Source organism: Nelusetta ayraudi, unplaced genomic scaffold (genome assembly GCF_046127955.1).
Source record: "Nelusetta ayraudi isolate G7.1 ecotype Tasmania unplaced genomic scaffold, CSIRO-AGI_Nayr_v1 ptg000200l, whole genome shotgun sequence".
In the NCBI taxonomy this organism is placed as follows: domain Eukaryota; kingdom Metazoa; phylum Chordata; class Actinopteri; order Tetraodontiformes; family Monacanthidae; genus Nelusetta; species Nelusetta ayraudi.
The window spans coordinates 417,938-445,443 of record NW_027466249.1 but is presented as its reverse complement, the minus strand read 5'-3'; the positions used below and the strand labels follow the sequence as shown (position 1 = coordinate 445,443).

Genomic DNA, 27,506 nt, shown 5'->3' with positions numbered 1-27,506 from the left:
ATATTGATATAGGTAGAGATGGTTTATCTGCTGCCCCAACATCGAGAGCTCACTGTCTGGTGTGTGTCGAACCCTCACAGAGAAGCCAGACCCACCGCTGCAGGTGGAGGCCTGCGATCCCACCTGCAAGTCCATCACGGTCACCTGGAAGGCTCCCGACAACGACGGCGGCTGTCCCATCCAGGGCTACATCCTGGAGAAGATTGAGAAGGACGGTGACCGCTTTGAGAGGGTGACCCCCGCACTGGTACCTGGGTTCTCCTACGTGGTCACGGGCCTGAAGGAGGACATGGAATACCAGTTCAGGGTCCGGGCGGAGAATGCTGCTGGCGTTAGTGAGCCCTCTCGCAGCTCTCAGCCCATCAAGGCTGCAGATCCCGTTGGTGTGTAAAACCCACAAACTCTGTAAACTACGACGACGCCTCCGTCTCCCTTTTAATGCCAAGCCACTAAACTCTGAGAGCTTTCGTTTGCAGAAAAACCACAGGTCGCCCTTCATGCACGCATGCAGGCGGGCGTCTGCATCAAGAAGGGAGAGGAGATCCGGATCGATGCCTACATCTCCGGTTCTCCATATCCTAAAGTCAGCTGGCTGAAGAACAACGAGGACGTCACCAAGGAGCCGACCAAGACCGCCGTCCCTGTGCTCAAGAAGAAGAAGAAGACCAAGGTTTAACACGGCAGCGGCTGGAACGGTGCGTCCATCCTCTGGGTTTTTCCTGAAAAACGTATTCTCTTCCTGCACCTCAAGGTTCCTGAACCTGAGGAGGAGTTTGTGACTCCGCTGCGTGAGCGCCTGGGTCTGGATCAGACCACCAGGGGGCAGTCTGCCTTGATGATCCGTGACGCCATCAGAGCCGACCACGGAAACTTCACCATCCAGGTGGAGAACATCCACGGTGTCGCCACCGCTTCCTGCACAGTCAATGTGCTTGGTAAGATACAGACTCTTCCTGAGCCACATCAGAGTCATCCAGAACCTTCTTGACCTTCTCGGCCCCATTCTGTCCCACTGCAGATAAACCCAGCGCCCCGATAAACTTTACCTTCGACGAGATCAGGAACACCTCTGTCGTGACCAACTGGGAGCCTCCTGAGGACGACGGCGGCAGCGAGATCCTCAACTACATCCTGGAGAAGAAGGACAACAAGAACGAGGAGATCGGCTGGATCACGGTCACTTCCACCCTGAAGGGCACCAGCTTCCCCGTCACCAAGCTCATCGAAGGAAAGGAGTACATCTTCAGAGTCACGGCCGAGAACAAGTTTGGCTGTGGGCCGCCGTGCGTCTCCGAGCCCCTGCTGGCCAAGAACCAGTTTGGTGAGTTCACTTCCTCCCCACGACTCGAGAACCTGTGAAGGCTCTCGACTGACGCAGAAGACCTAGACCACAAGTCTTCAGTACACGTACAGTTACTGCTACACACATGCTAATAACACATAGATGAGATTGGTCAGCACAAATGTGGAGTTTGTTGACCTGTCTGAGAGGTGAGGTTTGACTGTGCCTGTAGTTGGACTCTCCACTGACCCCTCTTCACCGACGTCCCTCAGACCCTCCCGATGCTCCTAACACTCCTCGGGTGCACGAGGTGACGGCGAGCACTGCCCACATCTCCTGGCACGAGCCCAAGGACAACGGCAGTCCCATCCTGGGCTACTGGATCGAGCGCAAGGAGGTGAACAGCAAACACTGGACGCGAGTCAACCGGGCCCTGCTCAACTCCCTGGAGGTGAAGGTCAGCGGCCTGATGGAGGGACTGACGTACATCTTCCGAGTGTGTGCCGAGAACCTGGCCGGGCCCGGACCCTTCAGCGAGCCCACCGACCGCACCGTCGCCATGGACGCCATCTGTGAGTTTCAGTGAAAACCTCTGCACTGAAACGCAGTTGTGTGGTTGTTTTGTGCCCCCTGGTGGCTGATCATGAGAGCGGCTCCCACGATGAAGCTTTTTATTTTGATATTTGTACGCACACAGTGCCGCCTGGTCCTCCCACACCCTGGATTGTGGACACTGGGAAGGACTTTGTTATTGTGGCCTGGAAGCCACCTCTGTACAACGGCGGAGGAGACATCCTGGGGTACCACGTGGAGAAGGTAGAGGAAGTCAAGCCAGCAACTGATGTGTCTGGGACTCCAGACCTGTGTGGTTGAACTGTGGTTTTCCCGCACCCAGGTCCTGGCTGGCCAGAAGGACTGGTCCCGCAGCACAGAGTTCCGCTGTAAGGACCTGAGCTACACTGTGGGCGGCCTGACGGAGGGAGCAGATTACTACATCCGTGTCCTGGCTGTCAACGATGCAGGACCTGGAGCTCCTGGAGTGACTGAACCTGTGACTGTCAAAGAGCCTGAAGGTAGAAACAACAAGAATCTACGTTTGGCCCACTGTTTTTTTTGGGTTTGTTTGGTTTGGTCTGATTCTCGTCTGATCGCTCGTCAACTTCAGAAACTCCAAGCGTGGAACTCGACGTTTCGGTCAAGAACGGCGTCATCATCAAAGCTGGTGCGCCACTCAGGCTTCCTGCCGTGGTGACGGGTCGACCTCAGCCCGAAGTCAAGTGGACCAAGAACGAAGCTGAAATAGACAAGGAGCGAATGATGGTGGAGACGGAGGGCAAGAACAGCGTGCTGTTCATCAAGAAGGCCGTGAGGGCCGACCACGGAAAGTTCCAGATCACGGGAACCAACAGTAGCGGCACCAAGACGGCCGAGACCAGAGTGGATGTGATGGGTCAGTGGTCTCAGTCTGTAGTCGATGACCCCCTGCGAGCGCGGATCCATCCGAGTCACTGCCATTAGACACAACGGTCGTTTGTGCCCTCAGATGTTCCTGGACCGGTGGTCGATCTGAAGACGGTGGTGGTGACCAAGAAGAACATCACCCTGACCTGGGCCGACCCCCTGGACAACGGGGGTAGCGACATCATCGGCTACGAGGTGCTGAGGAAGGACGCCAAGATGAAGCTCTTCCGCCAACCCATTGAAATGGCCTCCTGCAAGTGTGACATCCAGGGCCTGCTGGCCGGGGAGGAGTACGACTTCAGGGTGGTGGCCAGGAACAAGTACGGCGACGGTGCACCGGCGGATATTGGACCCATCCTGGCCGAGGATCCCAAAGGTATCTGACCCAAGGCCGCCTTGTGCAGTGTAACTTATTTTTTAGAAGAAACAGCGACATCAAGTGGTCACATTTTAGATTGCAGCCTCTTTCACTCACCCTTCCTCTCCCAAGCTTGCCCGTGAGCTACGGTGGCCTGCGAGCAGAAACCTGAACCTAGTCCACCTTCTTCTTCTTCGTTGGGTCTAATGATGAAACTGGCTGTCAGGCCGCTGGATTGTCCACTCCAGGCTTCCTTAGAAACATGCTCGCTAACTGGGAGACAAACCCTTGATCTGTGTGTATTCTTAGATTTAAAAAAAAAAAGGAAAACCAAATGCCTTTAATTGTACTGCGGTTTGTACACACTGGTATTCATGTATTTCTAGTCACTATGTTGAGCTTTGACCGACATAACATTGAAAAGGTTTTCCACACTGGACCTTAAAAACCAAAAGATGATGATGGGAGATTTGTGAGTGTGATGATTGAAGGACAACCTCCCCGCTCTCCTAGAAACCCCTTCTGCCCCCGAGAAGCTGCACTACACCGACCGGGGCAAGACCAGCATCAGCCTGGCCTGGCAGCCCCCCCGCTGGGACGGCGGCAGCCCCATCAGAGGCTACTACGTGGAGAAGATGAGGTCGGATAGCAACGAGTTCGACGTGGCCAACCGCAAGATCTTCACCGAGTGCTGCGGGACCATCGAGAACCTGTCGGAGAACCAGGAGTACCAGTTCCGCGTCAAAGCCGTCAACGAGGTGGGGGACGGAGACCCCTCGAAGCCCATCGGCGCCAGGATCCAGGACGACGAGAGTACGACGCCGCTCGCCGCTCGCCGCTCGACATCGACGTCGACGACTCTTCACAAGTGTTTTGCTTGCGGCTCACAAAGCTGACGAGACCTCGCAATGTTCCTCTGCTCCTCAGTCGCTCCGGTCATCTCCATCCTCAAGTTCTTCAAGAGCAACACCATCACCGTGAGGAAAGGTGCGGCCGTCGACATCCCGGCTGAGGTCAAGGCTCTTCCTCTGGCCACCATCTGCTGGACCAAGGACCAGACCGTGATCGAGAAGCCGGACGTGGAGAAAATGACCCTGGAGACGGAAGAAGTGAGAACTCAGCGTCTTGGTTTCACCTTTGTAGACCACTTCAAGCATTCAGAGGGTCCGTGGGTTTGCTGCATTGATTCATCTGGGGATGAACAGAGTGTCTAATCTGATCAATAATAATAATAATAATTTAAAAAATAGCTTTTAGGTGTGAAGTTCTGTCAAATCAGGTGACACCTTGTGACCTCGCCGGCACCTTCAGAGCAGCTTCACTTTTTAACGTTGATTTTCAATCAACGGCTAATTTGTCTTCAGGTGAACAAGTCGACTGTGAGGACCAAAGTTTCCATCCCCGAGACCATCAGACCAGACAAGGGCAGCTACACGCTAACGGCCGAGAACTGTTTTGGCAAAGCCCAGCACACCGTCCACCTTGAAGTACTCGGTGAGAGCCAAAGTCCTGCAGACCTTTCCCAGTTTGTCTGTGCTGCTTTTCTCACCGACCGCCTGCGTTCCCCAGACCGTCCTCTCCCTCCCAGGAACGTCGCCGTGACCGACGTCAAGGCCGAGTCCTGTTATCTGACCTGGGACGCCCCCGAGGACAACGGCGGCAGCGAGATCACCAACTACGTCGTGGAGCGCAGAGATGCCAGCAAGAAGAAGTCCGACTTTGAGGTCCAGACGGTCAACCTCATCGACAGGAGATACGGGGTGAGCAGGAAGTTGGAGCAGCAAACACACAACATTTTGCAAGTGGTTTCCAGTTCCTGAAGCTGCCAGCTACTGACCAGGCTGCTGCTGCTGCTGCTGCTGCTGCTTTGTCCTCGCAGGTCTACAAGCTCAACCTGAACGGTTGCTACCAGTTCAGGATCAAAGCCGAGAACAAGTACGGCGTCAGCGACGGCTGCGACTCGGAGAAAGTCCAACTCAAGGATCCGTTCGGCCTCCCCGGACCGCCGCGCAATCCCAAGATCGTGGCCGCCACGACCACCACCATGACCCTGACCTGGGACCCTCCCCTGGACAACGGCGGCTCCACCATCCAGGGCTACTGGCTGGAGAAGAGGGAGCGCGGCGCCGTGTACTGGGGCCGCGTCAACCGCTCCCCCGTCACCAAGCCGGCGGTCAGAGGGCTGCAGTACACGGTGCTGCGCCTCATCGAGGGAACCGAGTACCAGTTCAGGATCGCAGCCTGCAACGCGGCCGGCGTGGGGCCGCCCAGCGAGGCCTCGGAGTGCCGCTTTGCCGTCGACCCCTGCAGTGAGTCCACCTCTGAAAACCCTGTGTGTGTGTGTGTGTGTGCGTGTGTCATACAAGGACATCTCAAAGACTTGGTGTAAAGGTTCAGTATTTCATGCAAGAGGCCCAGCCGACTGCTGAGTGCATCCAAGGGAACTTTTCCACAGTCTGGCGTCCGTGCTGAAAACCTCCTGCTTTCATCACTGCTTTCTGTGAGATTCTCATTTTCTGAGAACCTGAAAGTTCGCTGTTTATTTCATACAACCGTCAGCTGCCATCATCAAAATGAGCGGGAACAGAAGCTTGTCAAGTTGAAAACTGTGACAAAAAATCTTCACCGTGTTCTGCTTCTGGGACGAACGCAGCAGCCGAGTCCGGGAGGAAGTCCTCCGGTTCAAACTGAAGCGTTTTTTTCGCCCAACCTGATTGGTCAGTGGTGCCTGTCAATCACCCGGCTGCACCTTGAAACCTCTGCACTTTGATTGTCAGATGGTGAACGCTGCTTATTTTACTTGAATCCCACAGCTAGCTCGCTAGCTAGCAGGCAAATCAACGTAGCACTTTTGTCCCTCATTTGATTGGACCGGTTCATCTCACCGCCCATTTGACTCAAAGGACCTGTGATTTGAATCTCTTGTTGGAGTGAGTCAGTCGTCTCAGTGAGTGACCGCCATCCCTCTGTTTGTTTGTCAGATGTCCCCGGCTCTCCCGGAGCCCCTGAGGTCAAAGACAAGACCAAGAGCAGCATCACCCTCAGCTGGAGTCCGCCTGACAGAGATGGCGGCAGCCCGGTCAAAGGTTACATCGTTGAAGTGCACGAGGAGGGCTCTCCCGATTGGAGGAGGGTGAACCCAGCAGACAAGCTCCACCCCTCCACTGAAATAACCGTCCCAGACCTGAAGGAAGGCAAAAAGTGCAAGTTCAGGATCTACGCCGTCAACGCGGCCGGGCGGTCTGAGCCGGCCAAGACGGCAGACATCCTGGTCCAGGACATCCTGAGTGAGGAAAACCCACCTTTGTCTCCGCTGACGTGGTTGCCGACCAGAAGCAGCAACAGTGTGTTCTCTTTGTGCCCAGTCGAGCCCAGCGTGACTCTGGACGTGAGCGCCCACGACCTGCTGAACTGCAGAGCCGGGACCACCGTCAGGATCCCTGCCACCATCACCGGACGACCCGTCCCCAAGGTCACCTGGACCTTCGACGGCGCCGCCGAGACGGAGAAGAAGAACGAGCTGCACACGCTGCCGGTGGACTCTGAGGTGGGTTCAACGTTCCGTCAGGTCCGGACCCGGGGTCGGGTGGGTGGGGGGTGGGGGGGTGTTCTGGTGGTTAACCTTCCATCTGTGTGGCGCTGCCGCAGGTTCACTCCACAGACACCGGCTCGCTCATCGTCCTCCCAGAGAGCAAACTGAGCCACAGCGGCCGATACATCATCAACGCCGAGAGCCCCGCAGGACACAAAGTGGTCAAAGTCAGAGTCATGGTGCTCGGTAAGACCCCCCCGCCCCCCCCCTCCCTCCTCCCGGCAGTGGCAGCAGAGATCTGTGTGAGAAGACGGTGTGGCTGAGGTGCACTGCTGCTCTTCTCTGTGGCTTTGCAGACCTGCCCGGAGCCCCTCGAGACCTGAAGGTGAGCGACGTCACCAGAGGAACCTGCAGACTCACCTGGAAAGCTCCAGAGTGCGACGGAGGCGAACGAGTGAGGAGCTACTTCATTGAGGAGAAGACCGTGCACGGCAAAGCCTGGACCAAGGTACAGCGCCACATTCCGCCGCCGGACGGATCCGGCAACAACCAGCCGAGCGCCGGTGACACCTGGCTCCTTGTCTCCCTGCTGCAGGTGAACCCAGCTTGTGCTGCTCAGTCCCTGGTGGTCCCAGACCTCATCCACGGACAAGAGTATCTGTTCCGCATCCGGGCCGAGAACCGCTTTGGCTTCGGTCCTTACGCCGAGACCCTGGAAGGAGCCAAAGCCAGAGATCCCATCCGTGAGCTGCTTCTTGCTTTTCTCTTGTTTTGTTTTTATGGTCGGCTTAACAAACGCACACCAGCAACTGGGGTTGACACAGTTGGTGCAGTGCAGTGTGTAGTAGTGTGTAGTTCCCGCTGTGATAAAACAGTGCGGAGGGTCTGCAGCTTGGACCAGTGCTGCCCTCTGCTGGGACCATGATGCTGATGCAGACCTCCACATGAACTCACCGATACTGTTGGCTTGCAGACCCTCCTGATCCTCCGACCAGGTTGAAGATTCACAGTGTGAGGAAGGGCACGGTGACCTTGACCTGGAAGGCTCCAAAGAATGACGGCGGTTCACCCGTCAGCCACTACAGTGTGGACCTCCTGTGCTGGGATGCCAGCGGCACCCATAAGGAGTCCTGGAGGAGGTGCGGCCTTCACCACTCACTGCATGTTGGTTCTTCTTCTTCGGGTCTGAGGAGCAGTTGTTCCTACAGCTAAACTGTGGTTCTGTGGCCCTCAGGTGTAACAGAAGGGACGTGGACACCACCAGGTTTAAGGTGGAGGACTTGAGGGAAGGAGACGAGTACGAATTCAGAGTCCAGGCCTACAATGAGGCCGGAGCCAGCCGACCCTCGACCACAGCGGGACCCATCGTCATCCAGGACCAGAGCTGTAAGACCAGAACCAAACAGACCACCTGCTGCTGTCTGCTTTGAGTTTAGAGCCACTGCAGCATTGAAAAAAATAAATCATCCTCTAGGTGCTCCGTCCATCGAGCTGAAGGAGTTCCTGGAGGTGGAGCAGGGTTGCGACATCAGCATCGTGGCCAAGATCCGTGGCTGTCCGTTCCCCACGCTCACATGGTTCAAGGCTCCGCCCCACAAGTCCGACGACAAGGTGGAGGTGGTGTACGACGAGCACATCAACAAGATGGTGTCTGACGACAGCTGCACCCTGCTCATCCAGCAGGGCAAGCGCCCCGACACCGGCCTCTACACCCTGGTGGCCTCCAACAGTCTGGGCAAGGCCTCCAAGGAGATGAGGCTCAACGTCCTGGGTAGGAACTCTGCCCTTGGCCTTCGTCTTCCTCGCTCACTCTAACATCTGCCCAGTTAGTTCGAGACCTACTTTTAATGAATGCTTCAGTGCTGAATCACCACCTGATGCTGTGAACCAGATCCATGTTTTCCTGGATCGAACATTACAACAAGTCAGTTTTCAGTTTTTGCTTTATGTGTCAGGAGTTTGATCTTCAGAATTTTTGTAGTTGTATAAAATTTGCCTGAACAGCGTCTGAAGGAACTGACGATCTGGGTGTCATGGACCTGGCCTGATCTCAAGCGTTCCTTTGTCCTCCAGGCCGGCCCGGTCCTCCCTCTGCTCCCATTAAGTTTGAGGAGATCGGTGCGGAGAAGATCACGCTGTCCTGGCTGCCACCCAAGGACGACGGCGGCTCTAAAGTCACAAACTACGTCATCTGGAGACGCGTGGCCACCAGGAAGACCTGGGTTCCTGTCACAAATGAGCCCAAGGACCGACTCTGGACCGTGGAGAACCTGATGAAGGGACACGAGTATGTGTTCCGCATCATGGCCCAGAACAAATACGGAGTGGGAGAGCCGCTGGACAGTGAGCCTGAGGTGGCCCGGGACCTTTACAGTGAGTCCAGGATGAACTCTGCTGTTCGGAGAGAAACCACAACACACGCTGTCGACCCCTAACCTTGACCTTTACCTCTCCCTGCAGCTGTTCCCGGTCAGTGTGAGAAGCCAACAGTCACCAATATCACCATGGACTCCATGACTCTCAACTGGGAGGAGCCTGAAGACGACGGCGGCACCCCGATCACCGGCTTCTGGCTGGAAAGAAAAGAAACGACGGGCAAACGCTGGGTACGCGTCACCCGTGACCCCATTCGTCCAATGGGCATGGGCGAGTCCTTCGTGGTGACCGGACTGATTGAAGGCTCCCAGTACCTGTTCAGGGTGACGGCCGTCAATGCAGCGGGACCTGGACTGCCCAGTCCTCTCACCGACCCCATCTTTGCCAGAGACCCCATCTGTAAGAACCTCACTCTGATCATGAAGTTCCACCGTTGAAACAGCAGAGACGTGGCTTTGACTGTCTGTCTGTCTCCACCTGTAGCCCCGCCCTCTCCACCGACTCCCAAGGTTTCTGACTGGACCAAGTCCACAGTGGACCTGGAGTGGATACCTCCTCTGAAAGACGGAGGTTCCAAGATCCTGGGATACTGGGTGGAGTACAAGGAGGAGGAGACTGAGGCTTGGCTCAAGGTAACAGGAAGTTAGCGGTGGGCGAGGAGCCCTTTGCTCAGGAGCTAACTGGCAAATTTCCTGATTCTTGTTTTTTTTGTTTGTCAGGCCAAAGACACGGAGATCCGTGGAACCCGCTTTGTGATCGCTGGTTTGAAGACTGGTGGCAAATACCGGTTCAGGGTCGTTGCCTTCAATGCTGCTGGCAACGGTGAAGCAGGAGAAGTCCCCGAGGTGCTGGAAGTCAACGACAGAACCGGTGAGTCTTTCTGGGTCAAATCTTTCAGAGCACTCGTGAACTTGTACCCAGGTCTGAGAGGCAGGATGTGAAGCTCTGGGTTTCCTTCTAGTTGCTCCGGAAGTCGATCTGGACGCCTCGGTGAAGGAGAGGATGGTGGTCCATGCGGGCGGAGTGATCCGAATCATCGCCTACGTGTCTGGCCAGCCGTCCCCGGAGGTCATTTGGAGCAGGGACGGAGCTGCTTTGCCTCCTGAGGCTAAAGTGGAGACCACAGCCATCAGCTCATCTCTGGTCATTAAACCTTGTGCCAGGAGGCACCTTGGTGTCTACACACTGACTGCTAAAAACATTGGTGGCGAGAAGACAAAGAACGTCACCGTTGAGGTTCTGGGTAAGAGGCAGTGAACTCATCCAATCATGGAGCATCGCACCGTAAGACGTAGTATTCAGTCTCAAACACTGCACCCTGGCTGTCTGTCCCTCAGATGTTCCCGGACCTGTTGGCATTCCCTTGACCACCGAGAACCTGAGCGCGGACTCCTGCAAGCTCAACTGGTTTTTCCCTGAGAACGACGGCGGTTCGCCCATCAGCAACTTCATCATTGAGAAGCGCGAGGCCGAGCGCAAAGCCTGGACCTCGGTCTACTTCACCGCCAGCAGACAGAACGCTGTGGCTCGTGGCCTCACCCCCGGGAAGTCCTACTTCTTCAGAGTGGCCGCTGAGAACGCAATTGGCATTGGACCTTTTGTGCAGACAGCGGCTGAAGTCATCATCAAGGAACCAATGAGTGAGTCCCACCGACATTCATCAGCGACATTGAAATGTCAACATAAGACACAGCACTCGTCATCTTCAGCTACACAATATTGTGTCTCTGCCGCTGCTCCCATCAGGTGTTCCCGATCGCCCGGAGGAGCTGGAGGTCACCAAGGTCACCAAGGACTTGATCAGCGTCACCTGGAAGCCGCCAAAGTTTGACGGCGGTTCAGAGGTCACCATGTACATCTTGGAGGCTCGTATGATCGGCAAGGACAAGTACAGCCGCCTGACCAAGGAGAAGCTGATGGAGAGGAAGTACACCTACGATGGCCTGAGGGAGGGAGACACCTACGAGTTCAGGGTCATCGCCGCCAATGAGGTCGGACCCAGCAAGCCTTCATTCTGCACCAAGCCAATCACCTGCAAGGATGAACTGGGTGAGGACTCCTCCTACTGGAATCAATGTCCTGCTTACAGTGAAAACTCTTCCTAGCTTACAATGCTACATACATGTCTGCTCACTGGAAGCACGCGCAGGACGCGTTCCTTACTCTCAGCCTTACCATTTCCAATCTCGTCGTCCAGAGCCGCCAACCATCGAGCTGGACTTCAGGGACAAGATCGTCATCCGTGTCGGTGAGAGTTGCCTCCTCCAGGGCCGCTACACCGGCAAACCCTCGCCGTCCATCATGTGGTACCGAGACGAGGATGAGCTGAAAGCCGACAAGCACGTCATGTTCAAGAACACGTTGAGCACGATGTCGCTGGGCCTGATGAAAGCAGAGCGCCAACACAGCGGCAGATACGTGGTGGTGGTGGAGAACAGCACGGGCTCCAGGAAGGGGGTCTGCATGGTCACAGTGGTCGGTAGGTAGTTGGGTGAAGGGTTTAAACGATGAAAGGTTTGGGTTCTACCAGAACTTTGACTAATCTCCGCCCTCCTTGCAGACCGTCCCACTCCTCCCGTTGGCCCCGTGGTGTTTGAGGAGGTGCACAGAGAGTTTATGGTGATCTCCTGGAAACCTCCCCTGGACAGCGGGGGCGTTGACGTCTCCAACTACATTGTAGAGAAGAGAGACACCAACAGAGACATGTGGACCACAGTCACGTCTGCAACGACCAAAACTACATGCAAGGTGAATCTATGGAGACTGAGCCCAGTCCAGATTGCTGCTAAGATGCTTTCTGTCTCCATCAGAGACATTGATGCTGTTGTGTCCTTCAGATCCCCAAGTTGACGGAGGGTCGGGAGTACGTCATGAGGATCTCGGCCGAGAACATGTACGGCATCAGCGACCCTCTGGACTCTGAGGAGATGAGAGCCAAAGACCTCTTCAGTACGTTCTGCATCTACGGCGTCCGTCCTATCTCTTGATCTCAGCTCAGGTTCATGAGCAGGTTTTTATCCTCCTGAAGCACGCGGCCATGGATCTCTTGGAGCCATTAGTATCAAGCAGGTCCTCTACAGGTTCAGCAGTCTTCCGATATCAATGGATTGGGGACTACTGAGCTATAGCAGCCTTCAGTGGAAACACATTCAGTCTTAACTTGTGTTCTGGTGTCTGCAGGAGTTCCTGAGGCCCCGGAGATGCCAACCGTTAGAGAGGTTTATGCAACAAATGCTCTGGTGCTGTGGAATCGACCTCGGGACGGCGGGAAGCCCATCACCAACTACATCCTAGAAAAGAAGGAGCCCACAGCCAAGAGGTGGTCCAGAGCCACTAGAGAACCACTGTACCCAGCCACCCAGTACAGAGTGCAAGACCTGGTAGAGGGATGCGAGTACGAGTTCAGGGTGATGGCTGAAAACGAGTTGGGAACTGGAGATCCCAGTCCCCCCTCCAAACCAATCCTGGCCAAAGATCCTATTGGTCAGTGAGCCACACACACACACACACACACACACACACACACACACACACGCACAGTCAAACCCGCTTCTGTGCTTGAAGTCCCAACTGTGTTGACATTGTCTTGTTTTTATTTTCTTGCTTTAGGATGTTGTTTGAAATTCAGTTACGCACAATTGGGTCATGTGACATCATGGAAATAACAGATAAACTACAGGAGATCAAGAAGTTTGGGCCATTTACATTTTCTCCCGCTCACTTTCTTCTCTGCAGTGCCTCCCAGCCCTCCCGTTACCCCCGAGGCTTACGACAAGACCAAGGACTCGGTCAGCCTGAAGTGGAAGTTGCCCCGCCACGACGGAAAAGGCCGGATCTTCGGTTACCTGGTGGAGCACCAGAAGCCAGGTGCCGTGGACTGGGTCCAGGCCAACGAGACCCCAGAGCAGTGCCCCGACCTCCACTACGTGGTGACGGGACTGAGTGACGGACAGGACTACACCTTCAGGATCTTCACTGTTAACGCCGCTGGCAAATCTGACCCGGCTTACGTCAAGCAGACCATCAAAGTGCACGAGCGACTGGGTGAGGAGGCCCGGCAGCAATGCATGATGATTTCCTGAGGATGGTTTTCACTTTATTGCTTTCATTGATGCACTCAACTGACGTTCAACATGTAGCGTGTTATTCTGGACAACAAGATAATTAATAAATGAATTGATTAATAATTGGGTTTGGGTCAGAAACCCAACAAGAAACCACGACACCGTTTTATTGAGTGAGTTTGCATATAAATGTTTTTCTCTTCCTGCCGCAGAGGAGCCAGAGCTGCTGCTCGACGCCAACATGGCCCGGGACCACCTGGCAATGCTCGGCACCGACATCACCCTGAGTGCCACCATCAAGGGCGTGCCGACGCCCAACGTCAGCTGGAAGAAAAACGATGGCGACGTTCCTTCTCACATCACCGTCGCTGTCACCGCCACTGGCAGCAAAGTTTTCATCCCCAAGTCGGTGCGGCCTGACTCGGGCAACTACACCCTCACTGCGGAGAACGCTGCTGGGAAGAAATCAGCAACTGTGGCAGTGCTGGTGCTGAGTATGTCAAGCGTTACTTTATCCATATATATATATATATATATTTAAAAAAACACCATTATTACAATCATCCAGTCTACTGTTTGTATTGATAGGCATGAACTCTGATGGTAAATGCTGATCCTCCTCTCGTACAACAGACAAGCCCACCCCACCCAGGGACCTGGCGGTCTCTGAGGTGACCAGTGAGTCGGCTTACTTGACTTGGAAGGTTCCCGAGGACAACGGCGGCGCGGTGATCTCTCACTATGTGGTAGAGAAGAAGGATGTGGCTGCTGAGCAGTGGGTGCCAGTGTCTGCGGCCAACAAGAAGCTGAGTCTGATGGCCATGTACCTGATGGAAGGAATCCAGTATCTCTTCAGAGTCGCTGCTGAGAACCAGTTTGGCAGAAGCGATTACGTGACGACTAAAACACCTGTGAAGGCAGTCGACCCACTTTGTGAGTAAAATATCTCCGTGGAAGTTGTGGCTTTAGTTTGTCGTAAAACGAGGAGAGCTCAACGATTCGACTCCATTTTTATATATTGACTCTTTCAGATCCCCCTGGCCCACCCAAGAACTTGCACCATACTGATGCAGACAAGACTGAGGTGTGGTTGGCGTGGGAGTGGCCCGATCGAACAGGTGGCAGCGAAGTCACCGGCTTTATCGTAGAATACCAGGAAGACGGCCAGACGGACTGGGTCCCCTTCAAGACGGTCAGCAACAACCACACTCACGTCACCAAGCTGGAGGAGGGCAAGACTTACCGCTTCAGGGTCAAGGCCCAGAACGCCATTGGCGTGAGCAGTCCCGACACCAGCGTCCCTGTCACCTGCCAAGAGAAGACATGTGAGACGCTCAGCAGCAAAACCTTCTCAGTTGCAGGTGTGCCTTGATGCTGACATTGTGATTTCTCTGCTCTCTTGTAGTGCCACCAACCATTGAAGTCGATGTGAAGCTCATCGAAGGCCTCACTCTTAAAGCCGGCAGTACCATTGTCCTTCCGGCCAAGATGACAGGCATCCCCACTCCTACAGCTAAATGGGTGACCGACGGTGCAGAGATCACGTCTGAGGGTCGCTACAACATTAAGACGGCCGGACCCTCCACCGTTCTGACGATACCGGAATGCAAAAGAGGAGACACCGGAGAGTACGCCCTCACTGTCAGCAACCCTGCCGGCAGCAAGACTGTGGCCCTGCACGTCACAGTGCTCGACCTTCCTGGTGCACCCATTGAGCCCATCAACATCTTGGAGGTCACCCCTGATTACATGATGATTCAGTGGAGAGCACCCAAAGATGACGGCGGCACGCCCATCACCAACTACGTGGTTGAAAAGAAGGACGTGAAGAAGCCATGGGAGCCGTGGTCCGTTGTTAGTTCCAGTGGAACTGCCACCAAAGCCAAGGTGTCGAGGCTGGAGAAGGGTCGCGAGTACATTGTCCGTGTCCGTGCCGAGAACAAGATTGGAATCGGCGCTGGCCTTGAAAGTCCTCCAACTATTGCCAAGCACATGTTCAATCCACCTGGTCCACCAGGTTTGCCGGAGTGCTCTGACATTACCGAGAACGCTGTTACAGTGGCGTGGACTTTGCCTGACTATGACGGAGGAAGCCCAATTAGCGGCTATGTAATCGAACGCAGAGAAATGACAGGGAAATGGATCCGTGTCAACAAAACCCCTGTGCTGGACCTCAGATACAGAGTCTCAGGCCTGTTTGAAGGCAACACCTACGAGTTCCGAGTATTTGCTGAAAACGTAGCTGGTACAAGTGAGCCCTCCCTCACATCTGACCCCGTCAAAGCCACCCGTGCCATCACCCGACCTGGGCCGCCCGGCAATCCTAAACTGAAGGACTGGAGTAAGAACTATGCTGACATCTGCTGGACAAAGCCAACAAGAGATGGAGGCAGTCCAATCCTGGGTTATCTGGTTGAGGCACAGAAATCTGGAACTGCTCAGTGGGATAGAATTAACAAGGACCTCATCAAGATGTGTGCTTACAGAGTCCCAGGCCTCATTGAGGGCATGGAGTACAGATTCCGCATTAGAGCCACCAACAAGGTCGGCGACAGTGAACCCAGAGAACTTGCTGAAACCGTCTTGGCAAAGGACATCCTCGTGCCCCCTGAGGTCGTGGTTGACGTCTCATGTCGTGACTCTCTAACTGTTAGGGCGGGTCAGATCATCAGTCTTATTACCAGGGTGAAGGGCAGACCAGACCCAGAGATCACGTGGACCAAGGACGCTCGAGCATTGTCTCGTGACAAGCGCACTGAAATGAACAACAACTACCCTCTGTGCGAGCTCGTCATCAACGACGCAGTTAGGTCGGACTATGGTAAATATGCCATTGTTGCAAAGAACAGCAGTGGACAGGCACAGGCCACTATCATTGTCAATGTTCTGGATACACCAGGAGCTTGCCAGAACCTTAAAGTAACTTACGTGACCAAGAACTCCTGCATGTTTTCTTGGGAGAACCCTGAAGACAACGGAGGTACTGAAATCACTCAGTACTTCATCGAGTGCCGACAGCCCAGCCAGAGAGGATGGACAGTGGTCTCCAGTGACTGCACCAAGCGCCTGTTGAAGGCTCCGCTTACTGAGGGCTGCGAGTACTTCTTCCGCGTCAGCGCTGAGAACAAGATTGGGGCTGGTCCTTCCACCGAGACCAAGACACCCGTTCTGGCAGTCGATCCCATTGAAAAGCCGGGTGAACCAGTTGATTTCCAAATCTCAGAGATCGGCAAAACCTTCTGCTTCCTCAAATGGAAGAAGCCAGATTATGACGGCGGTAGCCGCAACCTCGGCTACCACGTTGAGAAGAAGCCAAAGGAAGCTGAGGAGTGGGAGCGGGTTCACAAAGGTGCCATCAAAGAGACTTTCTTCATGGCTGATAGGTGCCTCGAAAATCAGATCTACCAGTTCCGAGTTCAGACAAAGAACGAGGGAGGCGAGAGCGGCTGGGTGACCACGGGTGAAGTCCTGGTTAAAGAACAGATTCTGGAGCCTGAGATTAAGATTAAACTGGATGGAACGCTTGTGGTGAGGGCAGGAGACTCCATTCCCATCGAAGCAATTGTGAAGGGTAAACCTCTTCCTGATATCAAATGGACCAAAGACGAGAAGACTGAGGAGATCAGAAAGAGCCCCAGGCTTCAGCTTGAAAGTGGCACGGACTTCTCCAAACTGTTGATCTCTGGTGCCAGACGCACAGACAGTGGCAAGTACATTGTTACGGCCTCAAACAGCGCAGGAACGAGTTCTGCTCACGCCAAGGTCAACGTTCTGGATAGACCAGGTCCAGTCAGGGATCTCAAGGTCTCAGGTATCACAGCTGACAGGTGCCATCTGGCCTGGGAGGTCCCAGAGGACGACGGTGGCTGTGACATTTACAACTACATTATTGAGAAATGTGAGACAAAGCGGGGAGTCTGGTCGGTCCACTCCAACGCCGTCATCACAAATAACGCCAGAGTGACGCGTCTCATCGAGGGGAACGAGTACATCTTCAGAGTCCGTGCTGAGAACAAGATGGGTCCCGGCCCCGCAGTGCAGTCCGAAGCCATACTCGCCGGCACGCAGTTCAGTGTCCCTGATGCTCCGGAGGCGCCGGAGATCAGCAAGATTTCCAAGGAGGAAATGACGGTGCAGTGGTCAGAGCCAGAGAGAGACGGCGGGAAGCCAATCACAGGGTACCTGTTGGAGAAGAGGGAGGAGCACGCCGTGCGCTGGTCTCCCGTCAACAAGGATCCCATCCCGGCAACTCGTTTCACCGTCACCGGACTCCTGCCTCTCCACGACTACCAGTACAGAGTCAAGGCCGTCAATGAAATTGGCGTCGGCAGCCCGAGCAAACCTTCGCGAACGATCACTGCCAAGGATGCAGTCGGTACGTTGCCGCGCATGTCATCACTTTAATGTGTTTGTCATAAAATGAGTTTTAGAGTAAAAGGCACATTGGATCTTTTGCAGAAAGAATTGAGGTGTTGTTGGTTCCTAAACTGCTCCTGGACTCATAGGTCCCTGCTTCTGGACTTGATCTGGATTCAGTGGAATAACCATTGACAATCCTGCTGCCGTGCTCTTTGTGTGCGCTTCCCTCTCTGAGGTTTCCTCAGCTGGATGGAAGGTTGAGGTTGTTGCATATGCACACAACGTTAATCACTCCTGCACAACCTCGCACTTCTTCTTCACAGGTCCCCCTGCACCACCTACCAATCTGAAAGTATTGGACAGCACCAAGTCCTCCGTCACCCTGGGGTGGACGAAGCCTGTGTCCGACGGTGGAGCCCCCCTCATTGGGTACGTTGTGGAGATGAGGGTCCCAGCGAGTGTGAAGAAAGGAGAAGACGGATGGAAGAGGTGCAATGTGGCCGCTCAGCTGGTCGTGTGCGAGTTCACGGTGACGAGTCTTGACGAGAAGCTGGCGTACGAATTCAGAGTCTCTGCTCAGAACCAGGTGGGCATGAGCCTGCCATGTGACCTGGAAGGTGTCGTGATCCCCAAGGATATTTTAGGTGAGGACTCGGTCGAATATTAAACCTCTTCTTTTATTTTTCAAAAAGAAATGATCTCCAAATGATCTCCAAATGTTCTTGAAGCTGAGGCCGTTTCTTTTCTGTTCTCTCAACAGAGGCGCCAGAAATCGACCTGGACGCCAACCTGAAGCAGGGGCTGACGGTGAGAGCGGGCTGTCCTATCAGACTGTGTGCCACTATCAGAGGAAGACCGCCTCCTCAAGTCACTTGGAGGAGGATGGGCGTTGACAACGTGGTGAGGAAGGGGAAGGTCGACATCATCGACACGATGACCTTCCTGGTCATTCCCGACAGCACCCGTGACGACTCTGGAAAATACTGCCTGACTCTGCGAAGCACCGCCGGAGAAAAGGCAGTTTTTGTCAACGTTAAGGTTCTGGGTAGGTTCTGCGTTGTCTTTGCATGAGGTTGGATTTAGTTTTGGTCAACTGAATGCTGACTGAATTACTTCTCCACAACAGACACACCTGGACCTGTCATGAATCTGGAGGCAACGGACATTAAACAGACATCAGCCATGCTGGCCTGGAGTCCGCCAGACAACGATGGCGGTAGTGAGGTCACCCATTATACCGTTGAGAAGCGTGAGATCGATCGCAAGACTTGGGCCACCGTCAAAGCTGAGGTGGACAAGGACAAAGTTCCGTTGAAGGTCAGCGGTCTGATGCCCGGCACGGAGTACTACTTCAGAGTGACCGCTGTCAACGAGTACGGCCCAGGAGTACCCAGGGTGTCGCCCACTTCTTACCTGGCCTCCGATCCCGTCAGTGCGTATCAAGCCATGCCACACGCTCAACAGCAGCAAGCAGCTTCCAGCCACCACATTTGCATCCACTCTTTAGAAACATTTCAGCACACCCAGTTTGTTTCCCCTCCTGCAGGCAAACCCGATCCCTGCGAGAAGATCGAGGTGTTGGAGATCACGAAGAACAGCGCCACCGTGGGCTGGGTCAGGCCTGCAAGGGACGGTGGAGCAAAGATTGACGGTTATGTCATTGAATACATTGAGGTGAAACCTCCTCCTGAGCCTCCCGCACCTGTGCAGGTCTGTCACTTGAGTATTTCTCCGCTATGCTTTCATTTGTTTTTGTGTTACAGAAGCAAAAAAGATACATGAAGGTGTTGTAAATGCATCACCACTGCCAAATAAATACAGAAAACAACATGTTGTAAATAATTCCTTTTCATTAATAAATGAACCAATAGATTGACTTTATTCATTTATGAGCTTCAATTTGCCCCACACAGGTGCCTGAGGGAGAGGAAGCTCCACAGGAACCTCCTCCACCACCTCCAGCTGTTGAAGAGGACGAGGACGCAGAACCTGAACCGGAGGTGTGGAACGCCTACACCACAGTGAAAGGTTTGACCATCAGCATCAGTGGTCTGAAGGAGGGCAAGAGGTACAAGTTCAGAGTGGCAGCCAAGAACATCATGGGCATGAGCTCGTTCACTGAGAGCCGGCAGCCCGTGGAGATCAAGGAGCAGATGTGTGAGTCCTCACTCCTGATAACGCTTCATCGCTTTGGCTTCAGAGTATCACATTACGATTCTAACCACAATTTCCTCGTCGCCATCAGTGGAGCCAACTATCATCATGCCAGAGACAGTCGGTGCCAGAGCTGGCGCCAAGCTCAGGGTGGAGGCCCTGGTGTCAGGGAAACCTGCCCCCAGCTGTAAGTGGATGCGCGGCGAGGACAAAGTGGTGCCGTCCAGCCGTTTGGCAGTCCACCAGTCTGGCAACCTGTGTGTCCTGATCATCAAAGACGTGTCCAGAACCGACAGTGGAGAGTACAGCCTGGTGGCAGAGAACAGTTCTGCGACCGTATCCCAGGCCCTGAAGATCGTCATCAGAGGTCCGTACCTCCTCCTCTTAGCAAGAAACAACTGCTTAGGCCGGCGTCGCAGAAACAGGCTCATTTTTAAACACGTCCCTTAAATGCTTTCAGACATCCCCGGTCCTCCCGAGGGTCCGGTCGAGATCAGCGACATTGACTCTGACGCCTGCTCACTGTCTTGGAGTAAACCTCTGGAGGACGGAGGCAGCAACATCACCAACTACGTGGTGGAGAAGTGCGATGTGAGCCGGGGAGACTGGGTCACCGCCGTCTCTTCCGTCGCAAAGACCAGTTGCAGACTTGGGAAGCTCATCCCTGGAAAGGAGTACGTGTTCCGCATCCGTGCTGAGAATCGCTTTGGCGTCTCAGATCCGGTTCAGTCTGACAGGATGATTGCCAAGTTCCCCTTTGGTGAGTCGGACTTCCGATGAGTTCAAGATTAAAATGGTTGTTTTATGACAGCGTTAACATAAATACTGTATTAATGCTTTGTTGTTGTTGTTGTCACCAGATGTTCCAAGTGAACCTCTGAACTGCCGCATCACCAAGACCAATAAGGACTGCATGTTTGTTGCTTGGGATAAGCCTGAGAGTGATGGCGGCAGTCCCGTCACAGGCTATTACATCGAGCGCAAGGAAAGAAACAGTCTGCTGTGGGTTAAGGCCAACGATACCGTTGTCCGCACCACCGAGTACCCCTGTGCTGGCCTTATCGAGGGCCTTGAGTACACTTTCAGGGTCTCTGCAATCAACCGTGCCGGTCAGGGCAAACCGAGTGCCAAGACCGACTTTGTCACTGCCAGAACGCCTGTCGGTAGGTTTGCCAACGCAGCGGCTTCCTTAGCATACCTAATTCCATTGAACAGAGTTTCCTGACCTTAGCCTTGGTCTCTTTGCATGACAGACACTCCAGGTAAGCCCGAGGTCTTGGACGTCACCAAGAACTCTGTCACGCTGGTGTGGTCTCGTCCTAAAAATGACGGCGGCAGCAAGATTATCGGCTACTACGTTGAAACAATGCGGGTTCCGGGAGACACCTGGACTCGCTGCAACACCAGCAGCCAGAATGTCCCGAGGGAGGAGTACACCGTGACCGGCTTGGAGAGGGACCTGCAGTACCAGTTCAGAGTCATTGCAAAAACTGCCGTTAACATCAGCAAACCTTCTGAGCCCACGGACGCCATCCTGGTCTGTGCTGAGAATGGTGAGAGACTTTTATTCACACTCTGATTTTCCACTGACTTGAAGCTAGAGAGAAAAGTATATCTGTATACAATACTGTATATTGTGTTCAGCTTCCTAACAAACAACGTATAATCCAATTTCACATCTCAGTTCCCCCGAGGGTTGAGCTGGATGCCAGAATGCAGAAGGGCGTGAAGGTGAAGGCTGGTGCCTCGGTCCTGCTGCAGGCTGAGGTGCATGGCAAGCCCATGCCCAGGGTGACCTGGAGAAGAGGCGACGATAATCTGAAATCAGGCGAAGGCCAGGTCATCACCCACCAGAGGCATCACTTCCAACTGGAGATGTCAGCCGTGACCAAAGAGCACACAGGAACCTACGCAATCGTTGCCGAGAATGCCAGCGGCACCAAGACCGCGGAGGTTCAGGTCGTCGTCCTCGGTGAGTAACATTCGTCTCTGTTCGAGGGCCTCGACTTTACTAAATATGCTCATCTCTGCAAGTTAACATGTCCAATGTGTTCAGATGTGCCCGGTGCTCCTGTCAATGCTGCATACATGGAGGTTCACGCCACGAGTATCAAGATGTCCTGGGAGCCTCCCCTGAAGGATGGCGGGGCCCCCATCAGCAACTACATCGTGGATAAGCGTGAAACCAGCAGAGCTAACTGGGCTCAGGTGTCCTCCAAGGTCAAGGGAGACCTCCTCCAGATCAGTGTGGAGAAACTGATCGAGGGTCGTGAATACCAGTTCAGAATCCGCGCTGAGAACACTTGGGGTGTCGGAGACGCCCTCATCACCAGCCCGGTCATTGCCAAGAACCCTTTCAGTGAGTCACTGTCCCTCTGATTCTAACCTTCGATGAACTGAACTAACATCAGTGGTGCTGAGGAGCTTTGAGGTTCCATCAGCCCGTCATTACGAATCCAAGTTCTTGGTCCTTATTAAAGCCCTGTGGGGGCAGAGTGTGAACATTTATTGACTTGTTTCCTAAGTTTTGAACGTCCAAATGCTGAACTGAAAATGTAAACTTGCCATCCTCTCAGCGACTCCTGGCCCTTGTGAGATGCCAGTGATTACAAATGTGACCAAGGAGAGCATGACTGTGAGCTGGAAGGAGCCTGCAGATGATGGGAAGTCCACTATCCTGGGGTACATGCTGGAGAAGAAAGAGAGCAAAGAGATTAATTGGACCAGGCTGAACAGGAAGCTGATGACGGAGAGGACACTGGACATCACAGGCCTCACAGAAGGAGCCGAGTATGAGTTCAGAGTCATTGCTGCCAACGCCGCAGGCCTTGGCAAACCCAGCGAGCCGTCCGCTGGCACCACTGCACAGAACCCCATCAGTGAGTCCTGCTCTGCTGCTTCTATCTGACATGAAGCCACGTGTGTTATCGTTAGTTTATTGCTAACCTTGTCATTGCGCCCCACCCACCCAGCACCTCCTCGGCCTGTTGTGAACCCCAGTGTGACCGACACCACCCACAGCACTGTCAGCCTCACCTGGACGGCTCCCACCAGCGACGGCGGAAGCCCGGTCCTTGGATACCTGGTGGAGTGCAAGAGGGCAAACACGGCAGACTGGATCCGCTGCAATGTTCCCAGGAATCTGCAGGAAACAAGTTACGTCATTCAGAACCTCATCGACCGGGCCGAGTACCAGTGCCGCATCACTGCCGTCAACAAGGTTGGTTTCAGCGAGCCGTGCGAGGTCCCCGGAGTGCACACGGCCAAAGACATCGTTGGTAAGAACCAAATCTGGAGTTCTAGCACGTCAGTTTCATTCACGCTGCTTTGTGAGGGCGTGTGCTTGTCTTTTTCACACTGACATCATGTGTTGTACCTGCAGTTGCCCCAGAGGCGGAGCTTAGCGCAGAGCTGAAGGAGGGCTTGACACTAAATGCCGGCGTCACCATGCGGCTGCACGCCAACATCAAGGGCCGCCCCGTTCCCAGGATCACCTGGGCAAAGATGAATACAAACATCAAGGACCGCCAGGGCATCGTTATTAAATCCACCAACGCTGACACCACGGTGATGGTGGAGAATGTCAACAGATACGATGCTGGCAAATACATTCTGAGCCTGGAGAGCACGGCGGGAATGAAGATGTACACCATCGTGGTCAAGGTCCTCGGTCAGTCCAGTGTCACTCGCACATCTCTCCTGATTCTTCCTTATATTCTGGAAACAGACACTGACTCTCATCTGTTGTACGTCTGCAGACACACCCGGACCACCGGTGAATCTGATGATCAAGGAAACCAACAAAGACAGTTCGTCCATCTACTGGGACACTCCTCTGATCGATGGCGGTTATGAAGTGACTCACTACATTGTGGAAAAGCGCGACACAGAGAGGAAGGCCTGGTCCATCGTCTCCAGTAACTGCACCAAGACGTCCTTCAAGGTGCCAGACCTGGACGCCGGGCGGTCCTACTGCTTCAGGGTTTCGGCAGTGAACCAGCTGGGTGCCGGAGAGCACTGTGAGACGGCCGACTCGGTCAGAGCTTCTGGTGCGTATCATTTCAGTCCTTTCGCTCGAAAACCCAGTCGTCTTCTGGCAAATGTGTCAGAGTGTGCATATTGATTCTGCAGAGGAGCCCGGGCCGGTCATGGATTTCAAGACCATGCTGGTTACCAAGCACGCCTGCACCCTCAGCTGGAAGAAACCCCTTAGCGATGGCGGCAGCCGCATCATTTGCTACGTGCTGGAGGTTCTCAATGGGGACGATAAATACAAAGAACTGATGCGATCCAAGAACATGCAATACAGTGCCAAGGACCTGGTCGAAGGAAGAGAGTACAACTACAGAGTGAAGGCTGTGAACGACACAGGGGAGGGAGCTGCCAAGGAGCTGACGGTCGTCGCCAAGGATCAGCTCAGTGAGTCACTCCAGATGTTTGTTACACCGACGGGAAATCAGGGGGACGCGCGGGAAATAACTGTTGCTTTCTTTTTGCAGTTCATCCCAGCTGTGATTTGAGAGAACTGCCCAACATGTGCTACGTTGCCAAGGAAGGCAGCACCGTCCGTCTGAAGATCCCAATTAGTGGCAAACCTACGCCAAAGACCTCTTGGAAGAAGGGGGAGGATGAAGACCTAACAGACACTGGGCGTGTGTGTGCAGAATCCTCTGCAGTCAACACCACCCTTCTGATTAGGGACTGCCAGCGCAGTGATGCATCCAAATACACCATCACCCTGAGGAACACCGCTGGAAGCAAGGAGTCCACCATATTCATAAGGTAGGAAACATCTGTTCCAAGATGTTGTATACACAAAGACACATCAGTCCCATACACAGACATTTCTAGTTGCAGTTTACTTAAAAGGTGTCTAAGTTTAGGATTTACACTTCCTGTTTCCTTTCAGGGTTGTGGGTAAACCTGGCATCCCAGTTGGGCCCATTAAATTCAAAGAGGTTACGGCTGATGGAGCGACTCTCAAATGGGGCGCCCCTAAAGATGATGGTGGCTCAGAGATCACAAACTACATCCTGGAAAAGAGGGACTCCATTACAAACATGTGGGTCACTGTGTCGTCCACAGTGGAGACTAACACCATGAGGGTGACGGGTCTCCACGAGGGCACAGAGTACATCTTCAGGGTCTGTGCTGAGAACAAGTACGGCGTGGGAGAAGGACTGAAGTCTGAGCCGGTCGTTGCTAAACATCCGTTCAGTAAGCTGCTCCTGGGACTTCTGAGGCTAAATGCAAATTGTGGAACTTGAAAAGTGCTCCTTCTCACCTCCTAATGTTTTACTTGTACACAGATGTTCCTGATGCTCCACCGCCACCTCAAGTCATGAGTATGCGTCATAACTCTGCCTACTTGGCTTGGCTTGACCCAAGGAAGACTGGAGGATCTCCTATCACAGGTCCAGTGAAGCCTTTTCAACACTTTCAACACGCAGTCGATCGGCATGTAGTTCCGTCTCCACTGACCAAAGCCAGCAAGCTCCACCCCCTCCGCTTTCACAGCTGCGTGTCTGCGCAGGAGTTCGGCGGTGGCCAGTGTTCTTTGTTGTTGGGCACTTTTGGCTGTAGAATGGTTCCACGAGTAGCCGCGGAACGATGGTGTCGTTCGCGCCAGACTTGAAGCGGCCCGCACCTCCGCGGCAGCCATCGTGTCGCCGTCCGGTCTATTTTCTTTCTAATGCGCGAGCGAAAAAGCCAGAGGGCAATGAACAGTTTTGGAGCACTGATGGAACGTAATCAAACACCTTTGCATCAGTACGTGATCTACGCCGCGACTGCTGCGGCAGGTAAATGTTCCACTTCCAACTCCACTGCAAGCCGATCGGAGCCGATTGCAACCCGGGTCCCTTGGGTTGTTTGAGGCGTTATGTGGCGTTTGAGCGCGGCTCGGTGCGCCTGCTCCACGGCCACCAAATGCAGATTAATAGCGGCACTACGCTACGTTTTGTGGCCAATAGAAAAAGGGCTTAAGAGATGCAGTCTGGTGTATTGCTTGAAGACTACTCGACCTTCCTCCAAAACAGTCTGTTTCTTCATCCCGTGGAAAAGATGTTTCCACTTCATAACCTGTGGAATTTAGGGTTGTTTTACAAACTAAACTTCTTTTTCTCAATTTGGTTCCATTGTTTAGGCTACCACGTTGAGGTCAAAGAGAGAAACAGCATGTTGTGGAAGAGGGCAAGCCCCGCCCCCTTGAGAATGAAGGAACACAAGGTGACTGGGTTAACAGAAGGTCTTGAGTACGAGTTCAGAGTGATGGCGATTAACCTGGCGGGCATCGGAAGGCCGAGCGCTCCCACAGATCCACAGGTGGCCTTGGATCCCATTGGTATGTGTGAAAAGTAGTCTTTCAATACAGAGAAAACAGAGAAATTCAACCGTACATGAAAAATAAATCACTGATATATTGTATTTCTCTTGATTAGATGCACCTGGTAAACCCGATGTGGTTAGCATTAGCAGAAGCACAGTCACTCTTCAGTGGGCGGAGCCACAGTTTGATGGTGGCCACCGACTGACGGGATACATCGTTGAGAGGCGGGACCTGCCCTCTAAGATCTGGGTGAAGGCCAACAATGTGAATGTGGTGGAACCTGCGTATACCGTGACTGACCTGCAGGAGGGCTGCAAGTACGAATTCAGGATTCGGGCGAAGAACGCTGCGGGCGCACTGAGCCCCGCTTCGGAGCAGACAGACACCATCATCTGCAGAGATGAATATGGTGAGAGATCCTGCCTCTAAAAGGATGGAGTGTGACTCACATCTATGTGTGCTGTCAGTGATCCTCTTTCTTTATCATCTTTTATCCAACAGCTGCACCAACCATCATTATCGATGCCCAGGTCAAGGAAGGTCTGACAGTCCGAGCCGGTGATACAATTGTGATTACAGCGACGAGCATTTTAGGCAAACCCACTCCAACCTCATGCTGGTCCAAGGGAGGGAAGTACTTTAAGCCTTCTGATCTTGTCCACATGGAGACAACTGCCACCTCCTCCACCCTGTCCATCAAGTATTCTAGCAGGAAAGATACCGGCGAGTACGTCATCACTGCCAGCAACCCCTTCGGTGTGAAGGAGGAATCAGTTAAGGTCACAGTTCTCGATGTTCCCGGCACTCCGGGACCCATTGAGTGCAACGGCGTCTCCTCGGAAAAGGTAACGCTCACCTGGACCGCTCCGACCGAAGATGGAGGTTCCCCCATTAAGTATTACACTCTGGAGAAGCGAGAGACCAGCCGCCTTCTCTGGACCATCCTGGAAGAGAAGGTCATCGACTGTCACTATGTGGCCAACAAGCTCATCCAAGGAAATGAGTACTTCTTCAGAGTCTCGGCTGTGAACCAGTATGGGTCCAGTGAGCCATCTCACTCTGAGGCCGTGAAGATGGTTGACAGATTTGGTATGTGCAGATAGTTTGCCTTAATTGTTTCTACATTTGTGTTTCTACAGCTGTTGTTGTGGAAGAACTTACCATGATGATTCATAAATGTGTTATTTCTTTTTACTTGTGAAGGTCCTCCTGGTCCACCATCAAAACCAGAGGTTGACAAAGTTGATGGACATTCAGCAACTGTGACCTGGAGGAGACCAGCAGAGGATGGTGGAAGTGACATTATTGGCTACTGCGTTGAGAAGAAGGAGAAGAAGGGAATGCGATGGCTGAGAGCATCCAAGAAGTCCATCACTGAGCTCAGCCATGAAGTGACTGGTCTCACTGAGGGCATTGAATACGAGTTCCGTGTTCTTGCAGAGAACAAAGCTGGCTTTGGAGAGCCAAGTGAACCATCGATGCCTGTGAGAACAATAGTTGTTGCCTGTAAGTTAAAAAGAAGAAAGACAAGAAATACACACACACACACACACATATATGAAAGTGTGACAGAATACTGAAGCTTAAAACTA

General features: G+C 53.6%; 1 protein-coding gene across 1 annotated transcript in view; it reads left to right on the top strand.

Annotated features, from left to right (window-relative positions):
* The window catches only part of ttn.1 (titin, tandem duplicate 1), a 97,838-nt gene that overhangs the window by 28,211 nt on the left and 42,121 nt on the right, over positions 1–27,506 (top strand). Inside the window, exons 57-117 of the mRNA XM_076015844.1 lie at positions 81–383; positions 477–670; positions 752–935; positions 1,019–1,321; positions 1,555–1,854; positions 1,980–2,098; positions 2,178–2,355; positions 2,448–2,732; positions 2,826–3,119; positions 3,615–3,914; positions 4,029–4,210; positions 4,466–4,595; positions 4,671–4,861; positions 4,981–5,410; positions 6,083–6,388; positions 6,467–6,648; positions 6,750–6,879; positions 6,990–7,141; positions 7,229–7,376; positions 7,607–7,772; positions 7,868–8,019; positions 8,108–8,404; positions 8,707–9,006; positions 9,094–9,408; positions 9,493–9,641; positions 9,729–9,879; positions 9,971–10,252; positions 10,347–10,649; positions 10,756–11,058; positions 11,207–11,488; positions 11,570–11,757; positions 11,847–11,958; positions 12,190–12,492; positions 12,745–13,053; positions 13,286–13,567; positions 13,707–14,006; positions 14,105–14,398; positions 14,479–17,448; positions 17,756–18,076; positions 18,193–18,477; positions 18,559–18,864; positions 18,979–19,142; positions 19,346–19,589; positions 19,678–19,953; positions 20,047–20,346; positions 20,447–20,749; positions 20,840–21,139; positions 21,271–21,558; positions 21,643–21,945; positions 22,163–22,465; positions 22,559–22,864; positions 22,969–23,256; positions 23,345–23,635; positions 23,718–24,005; positions 24,086–24,368; positions 24,496–24,803; positions 24,896–25,000; positions 25,732–25,929; positions 26,027–26,323; positions 26,416–27,003; positions 27,118–27,420. Of these exons, the coding sequence (XP_075871959.1) occupies positions 81–383; positions 477–670; positions 752–935; positions 1,019–1,321; positions 1,555–1,854; positions 1,980–2,098; positions 2,178–2,355; positions 2,448–2,732; positions 2,826–3,119; positions 3,615–3,914; positions 4,029–4,210; positions 4,466–4,595; positions 4,671–4,861; positions 4,981–5,410; positions 6,083–6,388; positions 6,467–6,648; positions 6,750–6,879; positions 6,990–7,141; positions 7,229–7,376; positions 7,607–7,772; positions 7,868–8,019; positions 8,108–8,404; positions 8,707–9,006; positions 9,094–9,408; positions 9,493–9,641; positions 9,729–9,879; positions 9,971–10,252; positions 10,347–10,649; positions 10,756–11,058; positions 11,207–11,488; positions 11,570–11,757; positions 11,847–11,958; positions 12,190–12,492; positions 12,745–13,053; positions 13,286–13,567; positions 13,707–14,006; positions 14,105–14,398; positions 14,479–17,448; positions 17,756–18,076; positions 18,193–18,477; positions 18,559–18,864; positions 18,979–19,142; positions 19,346–19,589; positions 19,678–19,953; positions 20,047–20,346; positions 20,447–20,749; positions 20,840–21,139; positions 21,271–21,558; positions 21,643–21,945; positions 22,163–22,465; positions 22,559–22,864; positions 22,969–23,256; positions 23,345–23,635; positions 23,718–24,005; positions 24,086–24,368; positions 24,496–24,803; positions 24,896–25,000; positions 25,732–25,929; positions 26,027–26,323; positions 26,416–27,003; positions 27,118–27,420 (18,417 nt within the window). The remainder of the gene's footprint in view (positions 1–80; positions 384–476; positions 671–751; positions 936–1,018; positions 1,322–1,554; positions 1,855–1,979; positions 2,099–2,177; positions 2,356–2,447; positions 2,733–2,825; positions 3,120–3,614; positions 3,915–4,028; positions 4,211–4,465; positions 4,596–4,670; positions 4,862–4,980; positions 5,411–6,082; positions 6,389–6,466; positions 6,649–6,749; positions 6,880–6,989; positions 7,142–7,228; positions 7,377–7,606; positions 7,773–7,867; positions 8,020–8,107; positions 8,405–8,706; positions 9,007–9,093; positions 9,409–9,492; positions 9,642–9,728; positions 9,880–9,970; positions 10,253–10,346; positions 10,650–10,755; positions 11,059–11,206; positions 11,489–11,569; positions 11,758–11,846; positions 11,959–12,189; positions 12,493–12,744; positions 13,054–13,285; positions 13,568–13,706; positions 14,007–14,104; positions 14,399–14,478; positions 17,449–17,755; positions 18,077–18,192; positions 18,478–18,558; positions 18,865–18,978; positions 19,143–19,345; positions 19,590–19,677; positions 19,954–20,046; positions 20,347–20,446; positions 20,750–20,839; positions 21,140–21,270; positions 21,559–21,642; positions 21,946–22,162; positions 22,466–22,558; positions 22,865–22,968; positions 23,257–23,344; positions 23,636–23,717; positions 24,006–24,085; positions 24,369–24,495; positions 24,804–24,895; positions 25,001–25,731; positions 25,930–26,026; positions 26,324–26,415; positions 27,004–27,117; positions 27,421–27,506) is intronic.